Raw genomic sequence first — 21,113 nt, forward strand, 5'->3', positions numbered from 1 at the left:
TATTAGGAATTACTAAGGCTTCGGCTATAGCTAGACGTAAAGTTAGACGACTACTAAGCGTACCGGCGAGCGCCGCGTACGTAACGTATAGTCGTGCCTTAAGAGGCGCGTAGGCGCTATGCTATTAACAAGTAAGAATTAGTTTTATTACTAGTTAGACGACTAGCTAGCGTTCTATATACTACGACATCTTTTATATATCTTATAACTATTATATTTTACGCTCTTAACGTAATAAATGCCTCTAGTACGAGGGCTATAATCTAAGCTATGTTTTATAGTAAAATGTAGTAGTTATTAGATATATATATACTACTATAGTTTAGCTATTATTATATAACGCTAACTTTATAGTATTCTTAGCATTTTAATTAAACTTAGACATTACTACTAGGTACTCTTAGATAGCTATTAATATATATTTAAGCTCTATCTAGCGGGGGATAACGGTCTATTCCTTATACTAAAACTCGGCTTAGCGCCTACCGTATAGAGACTAGCCTTATTTCGAAGCCTATAATAATACTACTTAATTATTATCGAATAGCTTACCGGCTAACTACCTTACTTAGTAATCCTACTATATCTTCGTCGCTACTTTATTACGGTATACGGCTATCTTACTTTAAATAGCTATAAACTCTATATTTATTACCGCTACGTTCTTAACTATATTCTACTCTACGAAGCTAATATCGATATCCTTCGGCTACTACTCGAAATCCTCTAAGTCCGCTATCTAACGATACCGCCTTATAAAGTTATAGAGCGCTAATACGGCTATAACGAACCGTAACTACTATAGAACGCTCTAGCCCTTATTCGGTCCGTTATAAAAGATTAGCTAGCGCTTCTTATTAATACCGAATAACCGCTTAATTTTATTACGAGCCTAACTATAGCGGAGATTAAATAGCTCTTCCTTCTTCTCTAGCTTTATCTTACTAGCGTACTACTCTCTAAGGTAGTATCTTATACGCTAGYAGGGTACTAGTACGTACGAGGGGTTCTTCGAATAGCTACCGTCTATAAGGTAATATTTCTCTAGAGGTACCCTTATCCCCTTCTTTATAGCCGTACGTAGAATAGTACTATTATTCGCTAATCCTTTATATCTAGGTAGTACGTATATAACGGCTCTATAGAAATTATACGCTATTAATACGTTCTAAGTAACTATTCCCTTACGATTATAATACGCTCTAGCGTTACGAACTATCCGCGACTTAAAAGGAACGTACGAGCCGTTAAGAGCACCTACGTAATCTAAGAAGTATAGCTATAACTTAGTGTTCTCGTATATTAGCGCCGATATTATATCCTCGGCCTATAGTTACCTTACTACGTTACGATAAAGTAGATATAATAGCCGGCTTATCTTAATATAGGCTCGTCGATAACTTAGAAGTAAGTACTAGTATAGAAGGTAGAGGCGATTTATAGTAGTACGGTAAGCGGCTATATTAAGGAATATAACTACCTACTCTATAGGTCTAATATAGTAGCCGCCGATAAGGCTATAATCCCTTACTAATACCTCTACTAGCTCTCGGAGGATAGGCTATCGTAACCGCGTAGTAGTATAGCTATACTCTAGCGGTCCGAATAATATAAGGTTTATCTACTACGTACTAAGCTCCGGAGCTATAAGAGTAGTAATTCGTCCGTATAGCCTATAACGCTTACGCTTAATAGCGCTAGTAATAATACGTAGCGCCTAAAGAATAGTAAATAAGAACAATACTAGCGCGAGATCCTTAATATTAAGCAGCTCTAGCGGATCTATAATAGTAAGGTAATTATAATAACGTAGATATACGAAAGCTAATTACTATAGGGCTAAAAGCGAGCGAAGGGCGACGAAGGCTCGCTTTCGAAAGATACGCATCTTTCGGCTATCTTTTACTAAGATGCGTATCTTACCGAAAGATACTTACTTAGAGGTATTTAGAAAACGACGCTAACGACTATATCATCTTTCGCTAAGATAGCTCATCTTAGCGAAAGATGCTCCGAAGTATTCAAGGCCTCAGGACTACCAAACAATAGTTGTTGGCGTCTCACTCGAACCCAAGGATTTCAATGCGGCGAGGCCTGCATATAAGTGGGGCAGACCTGCACGGAGCACCGCCTTTCAACGCCGCATTGACGGGGTCATGCAATGGAGGCGTGAAGGTGATGAATAGCCTCAGGCTGCATGCGTCTTTCGGAGATCATACCGCATCAACACTCCATCGGTCTCAACGATATGGAACGCTCAGCAGCAATGCACCACTCTATACTGCATGTTCGAAGTTGGAATGGATTTGCTGCCAGGATTATCTCCCCACACCGCTTGCCCCGGATCGCACCTACCCCGCATCACATGCGACCAAGCACGGGTGTATCTTTGAAACCTTATAGTAACGCCGGGAACGGAGCTCAGCAAGCACGTTATTGCATTCTCTTTCCTCCTTCCGTGGCACGAGAGCTGCCTTTCCTCAACAACAACCTCTCCCATCTCACGTCGTGTCTAATCCATCCAACATGGCTTCCAACGCTGAGGCTCCCGCACGAGAGCGTCGCCCCAGCACGTCAGCTCCCATTACCGACTTTAGCGGACCCATTGGGCCTGCTGGCATTACAAGACCCAAACACAAGAGAACAGTAACGGGCTTTGGCCCCGCAGAGATCAAGAGCGTCGAGGCTAGCATCCCAGAACCTCAGAGAGCTGCGTGGAAGAAATACGTGAGTACATCATCCGCCAGAATATTTCAATGCTGACAGAACCGCCCTCAGTCTGCATCCGAGTTCAGGACCAAGGAGGAATTCAACACAGAAGTCGTTCGCCATGTGGAAACATCTCTAGCACGGTCGCTTTTCAACTGCGATGAGGCGTGAGTTGCAATCCATGAAGACCCATCAATCCTAGCTAACACTCCCCAAGAGCTGCATACTCTGGCACAGCATTGGCATTCAGAGACCGTCTGGTCATTGAATGGAATAAGACGCAGCAGAATCAGACCTTTGCTGATCCAAAGCGTGTCTACTGTAAGTACAACGTCTTCAATGCATTGCCTCTCTAATTCCGTCCAGATCTCTCCCTCGAATTCCTCATGGGACGAGCTCTCGACAATGCCATGTTGAACACTGGCATGAAGGATGTTGCTGTTGGTAAGAATTTTATTTCAATCCCCACCGCGATCAATGCGCAACTAACACTACACAGAGGGTGTCCAAGACTTGGGTTTCCGCATGGAGGACCTCATCTCTCAGGAACGTGATGCTGCACTTGGTAACGGTGGTCTCGGACGTCTCGCGGCCTGCTTCCTCGATTCGCTCGCCACCCTCAACTACCCCGCGTGGGGTTACGCCCTCCGCTACCGATACGGTATCTTCAAGCAGGAAATCATCGATGGATACCAAGTCGAGATTCCAGACTACTGGCTTGATTTCAACCCTTGGGAGTTCCCTCGTCATGATGTMACGGTTGACATTCAGTTCTACGGAAACGTGAGAAAGTACACCGATGATAGCGGCAAGCAAATCAGTGTGTGGGAGAATGGCGAGATCGTTACTGCCGTGGCATACGATGCTCCCATTCCTGGATATGGCACAAAGACAACCAACAACCTCCGTCTGTGGTCCAGCAAGGCCTCTCACGGCGAATTCGACTTCACCAAGTTCAACTCCGGCGAGTACGAAGCATCCGTTGCGGATCAGCAGCGTGCTGAGACCATCTCCGCCGTGCTGTACCCGAACGACAGCCTGGAGCGTGGCAAGGAGCTACGCTTGAAGCAGCAGTACTTCTGGTGCGCAGCCTCCCTCTTTGATATTGTCCGTCGCTTCAAGAAGTCGAAGAAGGCATGGAAGGAGTTCCCCAACCAGGTCGCCATTCAGCTCAACGACACTCACCCAACTCTTGCCATTCCCGAGTTGCAGCGCATCCTCATCGATGAGGAGGGCCTGGAGTGGGACGAGGCCTGGAGCATTGTTCAAAAGACGTTCGGCTACACCAACCACACCGTTCTCCCCGAGGCTCTTGAGAAGTGGTCTGTTCCTCTCATTCAGCACCTCCTCCCACGTCACCTCCAGATCATCTACGACATCAACRTGAACTTCTTGCAATACGTCGAGCGCAACTTCCCCAAGGAGCGCGAGATGCTTGGCCGTGTATCTATCATTGAGGAATCGCAACCAAAGRTGRTCCGCATGGCTTACCTGGCTGTTATTGGCAGTCACAAGGTCAATGGTGTCGCTGAGCTGCACTCTGACTTGATTAAGACCACCATCTTCAAGGACTTTGTCAAGATTTACGGTCCAGACAAGTTCACAAACGTCACCAACGGTATCACACCGAGAAGATGGTTGCACCAGGCGAACCCGCGTCTGTCTGAGCTGATCGCCAGCAAGCTGGGAGGCTACGAGTTCCTGAGCGATCTCACCCTTCTCCACAAGCTCGAGGCCTACGTCGATGACAAGCAGTTCCGCAAGGAGTTTCAAGAGATCAAGTATGCCAACAAGCTCCGTCTCGCCAAGTACATCAAGGAAGCGAACGGAATCTCTGTCAACCCGGCCAGCTTGTTCGACATCCAAGTCAAGCGTATACACGAGTACAAGCGTCAACAGCTCAACATCTTTGGTGTCATTCATCGATACCTGGAGATTAAGGCCATGTCGCCTGAGGAGCGAAAGAAGGTTCAGCCCAAGGTCAGCATCTTCGGTGGCAAGGCTGCTCCTGGGTACTGGATGGCAAAGACTGTCATTCACTTGGTCAACAGCGTCAGCAAGGTTGTCAACGCCGACAAGGATATTGGCGACCTTCTCAAGGTGGTCTTCCTCGAGGACTACAACGTGAGCAAGGCAGAAATCATCACACCTGCCAGTGATATTTCCGAGCACATCTCGACTGCGGGTACAGAGGCGTCTGGTACATCCAACATGAAGTTTGTCCTCAACGGAGGTCTCATTATTGGTGCGTGTTCACATCCAGAATGAGGGATATAATTCACTGACATATTTTAGGAACCTGCGATGGAGCCAACATCGAAATCACAAGAGAAGTCGGTGAGGACAACATCTTCCTTTTCGGCAATCTCTCAGAGGACGTCGAGGACCTTCGCCACGCCCACTTCTATTCCGAGTTCAACATTGACCCCATGCTTGAGCGCGTCTTCAAGACCATCAAGGAAGGTGCCTTTGGCGATGCAGGCCAATTCTCGGCTCTGGTCAACTCCATTGTCGACCATGGAGACTACTACCTCGTCTCGGACGACTTCAAGTCATACATTGACACCCAGGCTTTGATTGATGAGGCATACAAGAATCAAGAGGAGTGGCTCACCAAGWCCATTACGAGTGTGAGCAGGATGGGCTTCTTCAGCAGTGATCGTTGCATCGATGAGTATGCTACCGAAATCTGGAACGTGGAGCCTGTTGTCCCCAAATAGCTCGCCGGTGAAAAAGTAAAGATTGGAAAGGTAATTTGGAGATCACAGGGTGGGCAGTGGAGGAGGTATGAGTTATGACAGGACTATACAGGACAGGTAGGCGTTGCATCAAATCTAGGACAGACGGATGATATTGTGTCTGTATTCACTTTGTCAAAGTCTGGAATCACAACACCATCGACACATAACCATTGAGTACGCTGGCAATCTCAACCTCAATAATCTGAACCTCATTCATCATCGTTTGCTTTTGTGTGGTGAGATAGTGTACAGAAGACAGTCGTAAAACCCTCAACCGTCCGTTTCGAGTTGTCCGTCATCTCTCTCAACTCCGATAACGCCTTCGCCGTGATGTAGCGTACCTAATCAACCCTCAGAAGAAAGCTGAGCAATCTCAGCCATAAGCTTCGCCTTTGCAGCCTCAGGCTCTGCCAGCTTCGCTGATTTGACCTTCGCATGGTCAACGTGATCCTCCTCGATTTCACCCTCCTCGAGTTCGTCTTGAGAACCCTCCTTGACCGTGACCTCCACGTCAGCTTTGACAGGATTCACCTCGGGAATTTCCACCTTCTAAGCAGAGGTCTCCTCGGCACCCTTCTTCGTGTCGGTGGAAGTTGGCTCGTCGACCTTGATGTCTGCCTTGATCTCAGCAGAGACATTCTCCTTCTTCGACTCAGCAGCATCCTCCATCTTGGCGTCTTCTTTCTTCTCCTCGACGCCTTCTTCCTTCTTTGGTGCCTGATAAGGCATGCGAGAGGTAGAGCGAGAGCGGCGAGAGCGAGAGCGAGAGCGAGAGAGAGACCGGCTGTCGCTACGATCCCGTCCACGACCTCCACCACGCTGGAACTTGTCGCGGCGGCTGCGCCAGTTGTCTTTGTCCCCGTCATCCTCGTCGTCGTTCTCGCGCTTACGCTTGCCCTGGAATGAGCCACGACGCCCACGATTGCCGTTACCATGGTTGTTGTGGCGGTTGCCTCCATAGCGAGTTGGAGACTTGGGCTTGACGGTGCCCTCCAAAATGGCTTGGTTTTTGCCTTCGACGTATGCCTGCTTGCTCATGACTTCCAGTTCCTTGTCGTTGAACTTGGGCTTCTCCTCCATGTCGAGGAATTGCTTGGCAGAGTCTGCATCGACAAACTCCACAAAGACGGATCCTTTGAAAGTACCATCCTCCTCGCGACGAAGACGCACGCCGCGGGTACCGTATGGAGAGAAGAATCTAACAAGAGTCAATACAACTTCTCAAAGATGGGGATTTGCAACAACATACTCCTCGATATCAAACACAGTCGTGCGTGTCTCCTCGCCGAAGCCCTTGGCATAGATGCTGCGGTTCATGCTGACAGAGGTGAGTRGCTCCGCGTTCTTCTTCACATCGGTGGTGAACTTGCTATCAAGCGGTTCCTTGCGGTACACCTCATCCTGGTCGTTGACCTCGAGAAAGTCACTGCCCTTGACAGCCTCCACGACAGCGCTGAATGGCTGGAAGTGGCGCATGCGCTTGAAGGTATGCAGAGTCTTGAGCGGAAATGGCTTGTTCTCGGGTCCACCAGTCTCCTCAAGCAGGAACTTGTCAATCGGGAGGTTGGACTCGGAGAAGTAGAACTCAACCTGGCGACGAATCTCGGTCTGGTCGCTGCTCTCTTCCTTGCGACCGAAATCGGTGCGTACGTTGTCCTTCTTGTGATAATTACCGCGCGATCCACCACCACGTGCACCGAACCCACGTCCACGACCACGTCCGTTGCCGCGACCACGTCCCCTACCCCGTCCTCCATCGCGACCACCGCCGCGATCGTCCCGGCGGTCACCACCACCACGATCTCTCTTGTCGCGGCTATCATAACGCTCGGGGTTGTCCTCATCGTGCACTCTCTTCGCCTCGCCATTGCTTACCTTTTCGTCGCCGCCATTGCTCTTCTCTGCGCCATTGGACTCCGGCTTGCTGTCGGTGACAGGAGCGGTGTGCGCCTCGGCGGAAGCTTCGGCCATGATGTGCTTTGCTGGTTGTTGAGTGCCGCTGCTGCGAAGAAATTGTGGTGATTGATGTAGCYAGAAGGGTGAGTCAAGAAAGTCGAGAGTAGTCACCGCGGCAAGTGTGGTGAGTAAGAGGTTGGTGAGTCGCAGCTGTCACCAGTTCGAAGGGTAAAGTAAGGTCGAACAGTAAGAAAAAATAGTGGGGTTGCGACAATAGCGCGAAAACTTATCGATCAATGCGGTCGAGATCGTTCACTGCACTGCACGCTTTATATATATATGCACATGTGATTGGAAGTTCCGAGAGGGCGGGGAAGGCGCGAATGCATTTGCTTGTGAATATGAGAGACACATGGTAAGTAAAGTGACTTGGATCACTTTGGATGCTGGACGTTGTCTCGCGGCTCGACAGGGCGCTTGACTTTTTGGCGGGTCGCCCTCTTCCTACTCTATATTTTAAAACTACTGGGACTCGGGCCAAACGCGCGAAAGTCCGATGGCGATTGTGACTTTGTAGAGACAATCCATCGTCCATCTCATCACAGCATGCCTCGCACAAAGCGCTTGCACGCGCTGAAGCGGCCTGTAAGCATTGCCATTCATCCCTCTCCATACCCTCCCTCACTGATGAATTACGCAGAAACTCCGTCAAGATTGGTCGAAATGGAATCTCTACAACCTCACACGCGTGACGACGCCCCCGGCCGCCAACAAGACCTTCTTCCAGCAGAAATGGGCCGCAAAGAGCATGCTGCGCTCATATCACAATCCAGATGTCCGGGAAGGCACATGGACGCGCATGTTTGATCGAAGACTTCCGGCTGTTGTGCCCATGGATCATCGATATCTGGCCAAGGAGGACGGCAGCGAGATGTCCAAGGGAAGAGGAATGGGTGTGGAGAAGAACCCACGTGCGGATCTGGGACCAGATGGGCGGAGGGGACGGGACCGCGGCGCTGGTGTGAAGAAGATTGAAAAGACTCCTTACATGCACATGACGTTCCACCCGCTGGAAAGGCGATTAGACACATCCATATTCCGCGCCCTTTTTGCAAGCTCAACACGGCAAGCACGGCAATTTGTCGTACATGGATTCGTCAGAGTCAATGGAAAGAAGATGATCTACCCTGGATACCAATTAAATCCAGGCGACATGTTCTCGGTAGATCCTGATCGGGTTCTGTTTGGTACAGGAGCGCGGAAAATGAAGAAGACGAGCAATCGATCTATTTTGGATGTGCAGAGGGCGTATGAGAAGCGCCAGGCGCGTGAGGAAGGAAAGGCGGTCGAGCAGTCGCACGGGAAGTCACAAGACGACGATTTCGCAATGGAAGACGACTTGGACAGTGATATGGGTGCTCTGACAATCGAGTCTCATGCTGAGGAAACCACAGCAGAGGAACAACGGTCGAAGTACAGCAAGGATCTCAAAGCGCTGGTGAAGCGTGCAAAGACCATTCTTGGCGACTCCAAACGCGACTTATCCGGCAAGCGAAAGGAAGAGCTACGAAGCTTCGCTCGACAAGTCAAGACCGTCTTCAACACTCTGAAGAAGACAGACGTCGCCGAGACCGAATCTACCCTTGAGGGACTTGAGACCGCCCTGGCTGAGATTCTCACCAAGGTCCCGCAAGACTCCCTCCCTTCAGAYGAGAAGCCTACTGCAGAAGTTGCAGAGGGGGCTTCATCCAACCCACAAATGCAGGAAGCAGCCAAGACGGACGCTTACCGCGCACGAAAAGACGCCGAACTCCTCCATGCGGCGTTGGAGCGCGCTCGCGCAAACCCAGTAGATGTCAGCAAACCCTATGCTACACCGTGGGAGCCGCGAGAGTTCATGAGTGCCTTTGCTTTCATTCCAAGGTATCTCGAAGTCAATCAGAACATCTGCTCGGCGGTGTACCTACGGCATCCCGTCGCGAGGCCCGGGTTGGCCGAAGTTCCCACACCGTTCTCGGCAGAGACTATGGCGTTGGGATTCAACTGGTACTTGAGGAGAAGATGACACTGGTTGTATTTGTATACTGAATGCATCGCTGTAGAGTATTGACAAAGTATAGTTCGGGACTCGCCTCACAATCGCACGATGTGAAACGGGAAATTTAGGCGAATTGTTAGCAGTATCCCAGCTCGACGGTCCGTGCGTGGAAGTCCGAACAGCTTCTGCGTTCTTCTTCTCGCCATCATGTTCCAAGCCACCGGACGCTTTGTGGCAGCCTTTTACCTTCAAATTCTTTTATGCACAACATTGGTGCACTTGCTAATCCCGTACTGGTCTGTCCGCCAGAGGGTCCCTCGAGACTTGTCACGCCGGACAAGCTGCCGTTCTCGTTGCCGTCAAGCCATGGAAGGTTTTCTTGTAGCCCTTCCAGGATGGCACACTCACAGGGATAACCCCTCTCGGAGCTGACATTACAATCCTGGATCCCTTCCAGAACAGCAACATTGGATAACGGGTGTCCCCGGAACCTGAGACTAGCAGGGTGGCCTGCTTTTGCTTGTGAGAGCAGTTCATGATCTTGGCGTTGCGGAGAGCACTAGTTAAGACCACCACCACTGTCAGAACGAACACCACATCAGCACCATCCATCCCACGAACTGCAAAATGGCACACTCGATGGATATACCGGAGACCAATGCGTTCTCGCCTGCTCCGAATGGGAAAATGCCGCCAGCCGTCGAACTTGAATACCTCTCACGAATCGTCTTCCTCGTTGTCCCGGCCTCCCAAACTCCCCCTTGGTTGGAGGATCATATTGCGGACTGCTTCAAGTGTGAGTAATCTTCCAGAACGAGGATTTGTACGCCAGACGTCCAAAGGTGGGCGTCTCATGGCATGCTGATAGATATCTGCATCACAGCCGATGTCGACAACTTCCCGGCTTCGGCGACATGGGAGCAAATGGTAGACATGTTTAGAAAGGTCAACAAGGCCGATCCGCATTACGATCCCCAGATTTTGAATGTTCTGGTAGATCTTAACGAGCACGGTAAGTCGTTCAAAGGCAGGAGACATCCTCAACAGGCTAGTCCCCATCATTTATACATCTCCGAAGGTGAACGTTCTGACAATAACTGGCTTATCAGGTGCGCATGCCGAAGTGTTTGTACTGATACAAGCATGTGGAAGACCTCAATACATAATACGGCACACGATTGTCAGACTCAGGTGGAGACGCCGAAATGGCAAATGGCAACTGTATCATGTTTTGGCTATCAGAGCACCCAATTTGTTTCCTTAGCAGAACGGGGTGCCTAGCAGTCCCGGGCAAAGAAAAGATATCTGAAGACCTCAGTTACGCGACCATAACGGTTCACTTTCACGGTACCTTCGGCAAAGGAAGACCTCAAGCATGGTGACCGACCTCACGTGCAATTCACAGCACCTTCACGCTGGCTTCAACACTATTTACGCGCCTTCACATGTTGCTTTATGATGTCGCCGCGGCACACATAGTGATGATTCGTGTTCATCTTGTGGAGAAGGTGTTGACAGACTAATACAATCTCAGCCTCTTCACAGTTGCTTTCGAATATTAACATTGAGCAACAGCTTACCACGACATCAAAACCGGTACGAACATCCAACATACGACATCCAACTGAAGGTCTCCGTCTGGTATCGAACAAGATCAGAAGATGTCGACAGACGGGGGACAGGCAGTGGATGTGAACGAGAAGCACGAATGCGGTTACTGTGGTGCATCAGCCAACGAAATCTGCACAGAGTGCAAGAACATGAGATACTGCTCTCATGAGCATCAGATCGCGGACCAGCGCTTTCATAAGCTGCTTTGCAAAACCTACGCCGACTTTCAGGAGCGCCCAGGGGAATGGTTCTGCCGGGCCATCTCGTTTCCTGGAGATGCTGAGAAACCGTACTTTGTTTGGATACCGACACAGACTGATGCAGRCTCATCGAACGATGGAGAGGAGGTTGAAGAGACCTTTTCAGACGGTGAGCAAGGAGAGCAAAAGGAGATGTCTTCGATCTTTGAGCATGGCTATTACGATAGGGAGGAGATGGGGTGGGAAGATGCCAGAGCCGATCCGACGGGGTTAGAGGAGCCAGACCCGATGTTTTTCGATGAGTGGTCAGACACTTCGTCTACTTCGACAGCTGCAACTTCTTTCRAACAGGAAGCGGAGCCCAGCCAGGGTAGCGTAAGCCTTCGTTGGTGCGGCTCCTTTGCTAACCCCGGTGAGACGCTGCCTAACAAGTGCGTGGCTTATCTCACCAATGATCAAACGGCCATGTATCTTCGGGGCCCGTTGTTGCTGTACGGCCTAGACGATGCCACAGGTTCCCGCGTCGATCTGGATACCACCGTCCTCACTCTTGCAATCAGACAATTTCCGACTTGCGATCAAGACCACCGGWGCGACTGTGGATTGGGAGTTGGAGAGGTCGCCATTTCCGAAGCTGCAGGCATGGTGAAGGAGCTGGGCGATGCTATAGTTGACGGCCAGGATGTGAGCGATGATACAGTTCTTGCGGGATCGACTATGGAAACCACATGACATCTTTGATGAGAAATCATTATACCTAGGTACTGATACGACATTAATCGGGTCTGGAACTGGATAGGCACAAAATTATTTGTGCAAAAGCATGAAATGAATTCACTCCGTGCCTTGCCTTACAACGGTTTGTCAACTATTGATACCCCAAACGGAGATAAAAGCGGAGAAATATAACGTCAGTAACACATCGGCATTATCGGACTTTATGCACAAGGTAGACCATCATGGGCATGGTACTTAAAGCTACATTGAATCGCCAGCTTACTGCTTTCTTCAATTTCATACCATTCGTCACCCACTACTTGTCGACCAAGAAACCCTTCCAGATGTCGTTGTTTCCACCAGCTCCCAAGCCAAAGTCCCTGTTGGGATACCACCGTATTCTTTCCCCAACAGCCGGCGTTCGCGTTTCTCCGCTATGTCTAGGTGCTATGAACTTTGGAGATGCGTGGAAGTATGTAGAAAACAGTCCTAGCGACCTATGGTCCTGAATGTTGCTAATATCGTGTTAGGGACTTTTTGGGAGAGTGTAACAAGGAGACCAGCTTCGCAATGCTCGATTTCTTTTATCAGAACGGTGGTAACTTTGTGGATACCGCGAACAACTATCAAGGAGAAGAGAGTGAGACTTGGATTGGAGAGTGGATGCAGAAGAACCAGAATCGTGATGAGATGGTCCTTGCCACGAAGTATACCACGGGTTACAGGACGATCTCTGATGCCACGGAGAAGATCAAGTCCAATTTCCAGGGCAACCATAGCAAGTCTTTGAGACTTTCTGTCAACGCGAGCTTGAAGAAGCTGCAGACGGACTATATTGATCTCCTGTTCGTTTTTCTCGATTCTTGAGATCCGGGGGGTTTTCTGACGTTCTCTACCCTTCCAGATACGTCCACTGGTGGGACTATACGACCAGCATTCCAGAGTTGATGAATTCCCTGCACCAACTAATCATGGCTGGCAAAGTCTTGTACTTGGGAATCAGTGATACACCTGCGTGGGTCGTTGTCAAGTGCAACGACTACGCTCGATTCCATGGCCTGACGCAGTTCAGCGTGTACCAAGGTAAGCAAGCATTCCGGAGGGTTTGAAACACAGCTGATTGTCTTGATAGGGCACTGGTCGGCGGCTTTCCGCGATTTTGAGCGAGAGATTCTACCCATGATTGAGGCGGAAAATATGGGTATCGCGCCATGGGGCGCTCTGGGTCGTGGACAGCTCGTGAGTACAAATTGGATGGTCTATTTCATCCGACAGAGCCTGACATTCCTATCAGAAATCCGCCGAGGAGTACAACGATGCGAATCGCGATGGTCGCAAAATGGCCCCTCAGAGTGAAAAGGTTCGCAAAATGGCCGCGAAACTGGATGAAATAGCCAAGAAGAAGAATACCGCCATCACCTCCATTGCTCTCGCGTATGTGAGGCACAAGGCGCCGGTATGTTGCAGTCTGGAGGACGTAAAGTCAAGAGCTAATCCCCGGTAGTATGTCTTCCCAATCGTCGGCGGCAGGAAGATCGAACACTTGAAGGGCAATATCGAGGCTCTTGGTATTGAACTTACACAGCAGGAGATTGACGACATCGAGGATAGTGAAGACTTTGATGTTGGATTTCCGACCAGCTTCTTATTTCCAGGCAAGCCGTACCGCACTAGATATACCACGATGGATATGCCATTGGTCATCACCAACACACCGCTGGAATCTCAGCCCAAGCCGCAGGTGAGTTGTTATTGTGCTTCTCTCGGCGACAGAGTGCTGACAGTCTATCAGGTCATCGAACCTAGGCAAGGTGAGAAGACACTCAAGCTGGGTTGATTGCAGCATGTGGAGTGAAATGTGGCGAATGGATTATCTGATGTACACTTGGATCTACACTTACAAATCCAAAATCTCATGCTATTCGCTCTTGTATATCGTTCCAGATTTCCTCGCTCAGGTTGCCTCTGGAGATGTTCATGGCAATAGACTGCAAACTGGACTCCTTCTCCTGCAGGCGATCGATGAAGCTGCTCAGATCCGCTGCAGCATCCTCATTCGGTACTTCGACCTTCGTGTCTTCGTTGGCTTCCCATAGAATCTCAGAGGTCGCAATCTGCAGGTCCAGCGCGGTTGATATGGCATCGCCCACAGCCCTTGTATCGCCAGGCTCCGCAAAGACAATGACTCTGCCATCTCCATCCTCTTCAACATCGATTGCTCCAGCTTCGAGAGCAGGCTCCAGCACCTCATCGGGACCAATTCCATCTTTGCTTTCAAACGTAATCTTGCCCTTTTTGGTGAACAAGTACCCCGTAGGAGTGGTTGAGCCACCATGCTCTTTGATCGCCAGCCTCACTTCCGCCAGAGTACGTAGCTTACTGGCCGTCTCGCATTCCACAATGACCGCTACATTGTTCGGTAAGATTCCCTCTATCGACAAGCTTTCCAATGCCGCACCGGTAGTGCTTCTTCCCTGTCCTCGGGCAATCGCAGACTCGATCGATGCCTTGGCGAAGCCTTCCTTCTTCGCTTTGGYGATGAGATCTGCAAGCCGTGGGTTGGCATTCGGGTCCGCGCCAAACAGTTTCGAGGCCGTGGCAATTTCGTGGGCAAAGATCGATCGCTGTTTGTTCTTTCCCGCGTCCACTTTGGCTTTGTCGTGCTTGATCTTGCTCCATCGCGAGTGGCCAGATTGATGGAGGGCGGAAGTGGCGAATGCACGTGTTTGAAAGGTGTTGATGGGGTTGTAGTGCCTCGCGTGGGCAATTATTCCTCTGCTGGGCGCCATGATGATGTGTCTGTAGAGWTGGCAGGAGCGAGGCGCGTGCTTCCACATTTTATTTTGCGGAACTGACTCCGCTGCCACCAAAGCTGGGACTTGTGGGGAGATGCGACTTTCAAGAAGCTCCTTTCGCGAAATCCAGACTCGACCTTTGCCCGATTTCCACTCTTCCGCGAACAATGGTGTAGAACATCTTCGCGAACATGGTGGACACGGAGAAGAAGGCGCCAGCGGCCAAAAAGGACGAGGAAGCGTCGGCCACCACCAATGGAGAAACGTCTCCCTTCCAACTAGATGTGAACAAGCTACACGCGCTCCCGTCCGAACAGCAAGGACTGTACATTCTCACCTTCACGGCCGACTTGGCCCGTCATGTCGAAACCATCAACACAGAGGATCTCAACGCCGAACAGACGGCACTCAAAAAAGAGCTCTTCCAAATCATCAATCTGACCTCTCCGGCACCAACAAGAGTAGTTCGCAAGAACGTTGGACGATGTTTCTATGGAATCCTCACAAAAGGGAGCAGAAAAATCCTCTACGAATCGATCAACGACCTGGTTGCTATTGTGAATGCTGGAAAGGACAAGGAGCTCAAGACGAAGCATGCTGCGATATACTGCTTGGGAATCATCTTCGAAAGTGCTGGCGACAGTGCCATCAGTCTCTCTCCCTTGGCCTGCAACACCATACTGAAATTTGCAAAAGGAGCGGGAAACGATGCAGGACTGCGCAGCTCAATCTATCGAGCATGTGGAGGCATTGCCAAAGGGATCGCCGTTGCTATCGATGAGGATATTGGAAGAGCTGTTTGGAAGTTGGCAAGGAATACTGCAGGTAGTGACAAGTCATTGTTGGTGCAAGCCAGCGCTTGTTGGTGTTTGGAACAGCTGGTCCGCACTACATCCTACTTTGACAACTCCAACGACTTCGAGAAGCTGCAGGCCGCACTTTGGAAAGCGATGGAAAGCTCTTCCACGTCTGTTCGTCATGCAGCTGCTTCTTGTCTTGCGACCCAGCTGGTGAAGAGTTACTCTGAAGCACCGAGTAAAGATGCTTTGCCCAAGATCAAGAAACCCAAAAAGTCAAAGAAGCCTGTCCCGGGTGAGGATCCTGATGAGGACCTTGAACGCGCATCCTCTCCTGTCCCAGAAAAGCCGGCGACCGCCCTCTCGTTCAGTTTACTCGAGATTCTCAAGTTGCTCTCAACCCAATTCTGCAAACCGGCAACGCCCAATAGAGCGCGCGCGGGTATCGCAGTGTGTTATGTAAAGATTCTCAAGACTCTCGGTGAATCTGTTGTTGAAAAGCAGTATGGCGATATCGCTCGGCACTTCCTTGTGGATATCCTAAATTACCAAGGATGGCAACACAATCAGTACCGCCAATTGACGAGCAGGAAGTTTGTTCGAATCATCCTGGAACGTGTAGTCGGAGCTATGCTAGGAKAGACTGCACAGCTCAATGCTTGCCGCTTCTTACTCAACGAAATCATCAAAGACTATCCTCAGAGTATCAAGGAGCGTCCGGAGCCTACAAGAGCGATACTCACTGGAGCCATCAGCGCCTTGACATCCCTTGTGTCACGCCTGGACACAGCGATTGGAACAATAGCGGAGGCTTGCCGCGAAGGCTTACTTCAGGTGCTGCAACATCCGTCTTTCACGGTTCAAATACAAGCATCGCGTTCACTGCGGATCTTCGTCCTCGCCTGCCCACAGCAACTGCTTCCTGCAGTGACAATCTGCATGAACAGCGTCAGTCGCGAACTCAATCTGCTGGGCACTCCTCGTCAAACCCAGAGACGATGTATCGCATACGCTCATGGGCTGGCCGCAATCCTCAGCACATCAAGTCAGCACCCGCTTTATGGCTCTGTCGATGTATATGCAAGAGTGCTACAGCAAGCAACAACTCTGCTCAAGTCAAGCGGTAGTTCCGACCTGCGAGTGTCTAGCTGTCAGCTACAAGTAGCCTGGATCATGATCGGCGGCCTCATGTCCCTGGGACCCAACTTTGTCAAGATTCACCTTACACAGCTCATGCTGTTGTGGAGGAATGCACTCCCCAAACCAGTCTCAAGAGAGCACATCAGTCAGCGCAACATGCTGGAGCTCAGCTATCTAGCACATGTTCGAGAGTGCGCTCTCGGTTCAATCAAGGCTTTCTTGGCATATAATCAACGACTGTTGACATCTGATGTCTCCCGGCGATTACTGGGTATGTTGGAGAACACCGTTGCATTCTTGCAGACTCTACCTGCAAAGAAGACCAGTGACGATCCTTCGAATCGCTTGTCGGCGGCTCTGCAACTCCAAGATTATGAAGTCATGGTCAGGCGGCGAGTGTTTGAGTGCTTTTCGCAGCTTTTGAGCCTCAGCCCGACTGGAAGCATCGAAGCAACAGCACATTCTACTATCCTGCCATTAGCGGTATCATCATTCTCCGACGCGGAGTATGACGCTCCCAACGCATTGAGCGCAGCGATAGCTAGTGCGGCAGGCTCTTACGAGAGCATCTGGGACTTGGGCGATAATTATGGCTTTGGTGTTTCGGGTCGCATTCGAGGTCTTGATCTTCGCAATCCAATCAATGGCAGGCTGGAAAGACACTGGACAAGTCGTAGTGACGAGGAAGCMGAGATCGACCAGACTCTACTATCCCCCATAGGCACTGCTGCCGAGAATGATCCAACCTGCTGCTATTTGAATGATGCACAAGATGATGAAGACCTGCCCAGTCCACCCGCCACTGGAGCTGTAGATGCTGCAATTTCAGCATTCGGTCTTTGTCTCCCACTGCAAGCTCCCAGAGTTCAAGACAGCATATTGGAGCAGATAGCGAATTCCATGAGCGCACCAGCTCTGCAGAAAGACCTCGCCAGGAAGGTAGCCATCACTGCTAATGTAACGCTGGCGTTATCAATGGCACTTCGGGTAGCTACTGGAGATGTTGGATCAGCCCGTGGCGAGCTTCGGAATATGAACGCCGAGAAGGGCCTGCAAACGCTTCTGCATGCCTTCATCAAGGACCCAGATGACAGTATTCGATGTCTCGCTGCGGCTGCGCTAGGCAGGCTCTGCTCCAGCTCTGGCACATCGTTCACAGCCGCCGAGGTGACACACTTGACGGAAACCATTGTAAACAACAGAGAACCCCATGTGCGTGCTGGCTGTGCTCTAGCTCTGGCACATATACATTCACAACTAGGTGGCATGGCGGCTGGACTGCACATGAAGAACATTGTTGGCATTTTAATGTCACTTGCAGCCGACACTCATCCTACAGTACACTTCTGGGCGTTGGACAGTTTGGCGCAGATTGCGGAATCAGCAGGCCTGAACTTCTCAGGATATGTGACTGGCACGATTGGTATGCTGAGCCAGCTGTACGTCTCCGACAGCCACCACGCAGAGATCACTTCGCAGGCATCCTCCAACATGTCGATGGACCTCCCCGTGGCTGCTGCTATTGCTCGTGGTGTTGATGCAATCATCAACGTACTGGGGCCTGATCTTCAAGACATGGCAAAAGCGAGGGATATGATAATGACTCTCGTCCGTCTATTCTCAGTCGAAAACGAAACTGGCATCTTGCTTGAAAGTCTGCGATGTTTGGAGCATCTCTCCCTCTACGCACCAGGACACATGGAGTTTGCCCAATACGTACAGAGATTGCAGAAAGATCTCGATGCCCCGTCTTCAGAGGTGTCCGAACTAGCTCTACAAGGTCTCTTCACGCTGATGCGCCGAGATGCTCCTGATATCGTGCGGACGGCACTACCGGGCTTGGAGGATCGTCTTTGGGAGTATTTAAACCACGAGCCTGGAGAAATGTCCATCAAAAACATCTTCGTCAACTGGCTGCAGCAGACTGGATCCAGCAATCCTGTGGAATGGATCCAACGATGTAATAACATCCTCACCAAGACAATGGCCAGGACAGAGCAGCCCAAGRCTGCAGTAGCGAAGAAAACTCCCGGGCCAGACTTGCAGGATGAAGAAGCCGCTGGATTCGCAGCTGCAGGTGGAGCTTCGAAGGAAGATGAGACTCAAGCCCCATCTTCAACGCAAGAGCTGATGCGGTGGCAAGTGCGACTCTTCGCAATGGAGTGCCTACGTAACCTCATTGCAATGATCAGGAAAGAAGCAGCCGTGAGTGACGAGAGCGCGGGCGAGGCAGCACTCCAACAAAGAGTTGCCGATGTGATCCGCATTGCCTTCTCTGCATCCACCGCAGGTGTATCATCTTTGCGTGTCGTGGGCATGCAAATCATCGATCAGGTACTCAWAATGTTTGGCAGGACACCAGATCCAGACTTCTCCGAAGCAATGTTGCTCGAACAGTACCAAGCGCAAATCAGCTCTGCTTTGACACCCGCTTTCGCTGCAGACTCCTCGCCAGAACTTGCTGCTGCTGCTGTCGATGTCTGTGCTACCTTCACGGCCACTGGTATCGTCACCGACATCGATCGTATGGGTCGCATTCTGAAGCTCCTCGTCTCTGCGCTTGACAGCTTCTCTCAGGAGACTGACACTGCAAGCATTGGAGATCTGAAAGCTCTAAGCTCTAATGCGCAAGTCATGGTTCGCATGGCTGTCTTTGCTGCCTGGGCAGAACTTCAAATCGCCAGTGCAGAGCAGAAGTATCTCATCGATGTGGTCAAGCCGCACATAGCTCAGCTTGTACCATTGTGGATCTCTTCCCTACGAGAGTATGCTCGTCTTCGCTTCGAGCCTGATATCTCAGCTACCACTGCGACGCCTGCTACATCTGGAGATCTGGACATGGTCTACGCTGCTCTCAACCGGGAGACACTGCTCAAGTTCTACCAAGCCTCTTGGCTAAGTTTAGTCGATGCGATTGCAAGTCTGATCGATGAAGATAGCGAATTTGTGTTTGCTGCGCTCGATGATAAGCAGGCGAATGCTGAAAGTGGAAATGTTGTTCGAAAGAATAGTGGCATCAACTACCGAGAGGAACCAGTCGCGTTCTTCTTCGTACTCTACGGATTGGCGTTCGAATCGCTTGCTGTCCGTGCGGGAGACGACGACGTCCTCACACGGCAGCGTAATCTGGATATTCTGGAGGCCTTGAAGAAGATCCTTCGTCCGTCCGTTTCTGGAAATGCTGTCTATCAAGAAGTTGTCTTCGCAGAGACTATGGACCTACTGGATAGGATGATTCTGACTGAGAGCTTGGGCATGCAAACTGTCATAGTGGAGATTGCTCGCAACCTTTGCCTTGTCCATCCATCCTCGCGACAAGGCATGCAGACGCCCATCAACGGCGAGGCACTTTCGGATGATATCGAGCAACTTTTTGAAYTCACTCGCATCATCATCCTGGTCCTCGCAGGATTGATACCAGGTTTAGCCGATACTCCAGTTTCCACACAGATTGAGTCATCTGAAGAGGCCACAGGGCTCGTTCGTGCCTCACTGCAAGCTCTTGTCGATGTTTCCGAGGTGTTTCCTTCCATCATCAAGACCGACTTGCACGCCTCGATCCTTCATATCTTTGTCACCATTTTGGGAACGGCAGCTTGTCAAAGTGTCGTTGTACCCCAAGCACTGCCAATCTTTCGACGGTTTGTCGCCAGCATAGCCGATGATGAGCGGCCAGACACCCGACAGCAGGTTCAGAATGCGTTGAAAAGAATGCTAGCCATTCTTCGCAACGCACAAAAACGAGAGACGCAAGCAAGCTTGCCATGTGAGAAGARTACCTTGCTGGCCATTTCAGTTCTGCTCTCTGCGGCTCAGCCCTTCTTTGAAAGCAACGATCCTCTTGTGTTGCGTTTCTTGGGCGAACTACGAGAGTGTCTGGGAAGTCCCATGACTTCAAAGGTTGCTGCGGGTTGCTACAGGACGCTCATGCTGCAGAAAGTCTCCCCTCGCGTCACCTTTGCACACACAGTTGGCTTCCTCATGGACCCGCCTGATCTCGAAGGCATGGAGGAGACAAAGTCCGTGGTCTCGCAAACCCTCACGACTTACACTTCAAAGCTTCCTGCAGGTCAGAAGCCCGCTGCTGTTGTTCTTCTCGTCAATACGCTCCTCAGGTGTGCCCGTAAAGATGGTTCAGCATCGCACCCCAGTATTGCTGCACGCCTTTTGGAGCTTGCTGCGACTGAGAACGCCACTTTCCGGAGTCTTGTAGCAAGCATGACTGGAGATCAGAAGCAGCTGATGGAACAAATATTGAAGTCACAAGCTGGGAATCGTGGTGTGAGACAGGACTTGAGTGCGGAGCGTGAGCCGACTATTGCGTTGAAAATGAACTTTGGTGGCTAGATTATGGGCAAGCTCTAGAGCAGCTGTGCGCTCTCTGGTAGGACCACTGCAGATAGAAGAGCACTTTCCCGCGCTTGGTCTATGGGGCAAATCATGATCAGCGATCAATGATACGATTGTCA

The 21,113-nt window shown here is 50.5% G+C and overlaps 7 protein-coding genes; 5 read left to right on the forward strand and 2 right to left on the reverse strand.

The window, feature by feature from the left end:
• Positions 1-2,526: 2,526 nt before the first annotated feature.
• On the forward strand, positions 2,527-5,429 carry RCC_09671 (probable glycogen phosphorylase; the record flags this gene model as incomplete). XM_023774911.1 has 6 exons in its annotated part: positions 2,527-2,727; positions 2,779-2,876; positions 2,927-3,030; positions 3,076-3,153; positions 3,209-4,954; positions 5,005-5,429. The coding sequence occupies 6 exons, from the start codon at positions 2,527-2,529 to the stop codon at positions 5,427-5,429; spliced, it is 2,652 nt and encodes an 883-aa protein (XP_023630679.1).
• Positions 5,430-5,999: 570 nt separating this feature from the next.
• On the reverse strand, positions 6,000-7,421 carry RCC_09672 (uncharacterized protein; the record flags this gene model as incomplete). XM_023774912.1 has 2 exons in its annotated part: positions 6,000-6,648; positions 6,700-7,421. The coding sequence occupies 2 exons, from the start codon at positions 7,419-7,421 to the stop codon at positions 6,000-6,002; spliced, it is 1,371 nt and encodes a 456-aa protein (XP_023630680.1).
• Positions 7,422-7,952: 531 nt separating this feature from the next.
• On the forward strand, positions 7,953-9,411 carry RCC_09673 (related to NAM9-mitochondrial ribosomal protein, small subunit; the record flags this gene model as incomplete). XM_023774913.1 has 2 exons in its annotated part: positions 7,953-7,991; positions 8,047-9,411. 2 exons carry the CDS (start codon positions 7,953-7,955, stop codon positions 9,409-9,411), a joined length of 1,404 nt encoding a protein of 467 aa, XP_023630681.1.
• A 600-nt stretch (positions 9,412-10,011) lies between these two features.
• On the forward strand, positions 10,012-10,648 carry RCC_09675 (uncharacterized protein; the record flags this gene model as incomplete). 2 transcript variants are annotated; one of them, XM_023774914.1, is made up of 3 exons in its annotated part: positions 10,012-10,180; positions 10,268-10,396; positions 10,494-10,648. In XM_023774914.1, 3 exons carry the CDS (start codon positions 10,012-10,014, stop codon positions 10,646-10,648), a joined length of 453 nt encoding a protein of 150 aa, XP_023630682.1. The 2 variants fall into 2 exon arrangements, with proteins under 2 accessions (XP_023630682.1, XP_023630683.1); XM_023774915.1 differs by having other exon boundaries at positions 10,268-10,431; positions 10,494-10,520.
• Positions 10,649-12,154: 1,506 nt separating this feature from the next.
• RCC_09676 (probable Norsolorinic acid reductase) lies at positions 12,155-13,749 on the forward strand (the record flags this gene model as incomplete). XM_023774916.1 has 7 exons in its annotated part: positions 12,155-12,384; positions 12,443-12,757; positions 12,817-12,995; positions 13,045-13,151; positions 13,207-13,368; positions 13,417-13,653; positions 13,705-13,749. 7 exons carry the CDS (start codon positions 12,155-12,157, stop codon positions 13,747-13,749), a joined length of 1,275 nt encoding a protein of 424 aa, XP_023630684.1.
• A 76-nt stretch (positions 13,750-13,825) lies between these two features.
• RCC_09677 (related to M.leprae yfcA protein) lies at positions 13,826-14,701 on the reverse strand (the record flags this gene model as incomplete). The annotated part of the gene is made up of 1 exon (XM_023774917.1): positions 13,826-14,701. The coding sequence occupies one exon, from the start codon at positions 14,699-14,701 to the stop codon at positions 13,826-13,828; it is 876 nt and encodes a 291-aa protein (XP_023630685.1).
• Positions 14,702-14,898: 197 nt separating this feature from the next.
• RCC_09678 (related to rat omega-conotoxin-sensitive calcium channel alpha-1 subunit rbB-I) lies at positions 14,899-20,991 on the forward strand (the record flags this gene model as incomplete). The annotated part of the gene is made up of 1 exon (XM_023774918.1): positions 14,899-20,991. The coding sequence occupies one exon, from the start codon at positions 14,899-14,901 to the stop codon at positions 20,989-20,991; it is 6,093 nt and encodes a 2,030-aa protein (XP_023630686.1).
• Positions 20,992-21,113: the final 122 nt, after the last annotated feature.

This window comes from Ramularia collo-cygni (assembly GCF_900074925.1).
Source record: "Ramularia collo-cygni strain URUG2 genome assembly, contig: RCC_scaffold18, whole genome shotgun sequence".
In the NCBI taxonomy this organism is placed as follows: Eukaryota; Fungi; Ascomycota; class Dothideomycetes; order Mycosphaerellales; family Mycosphaerellaceae; genus Ramularia; species Ramularia collo-cygni.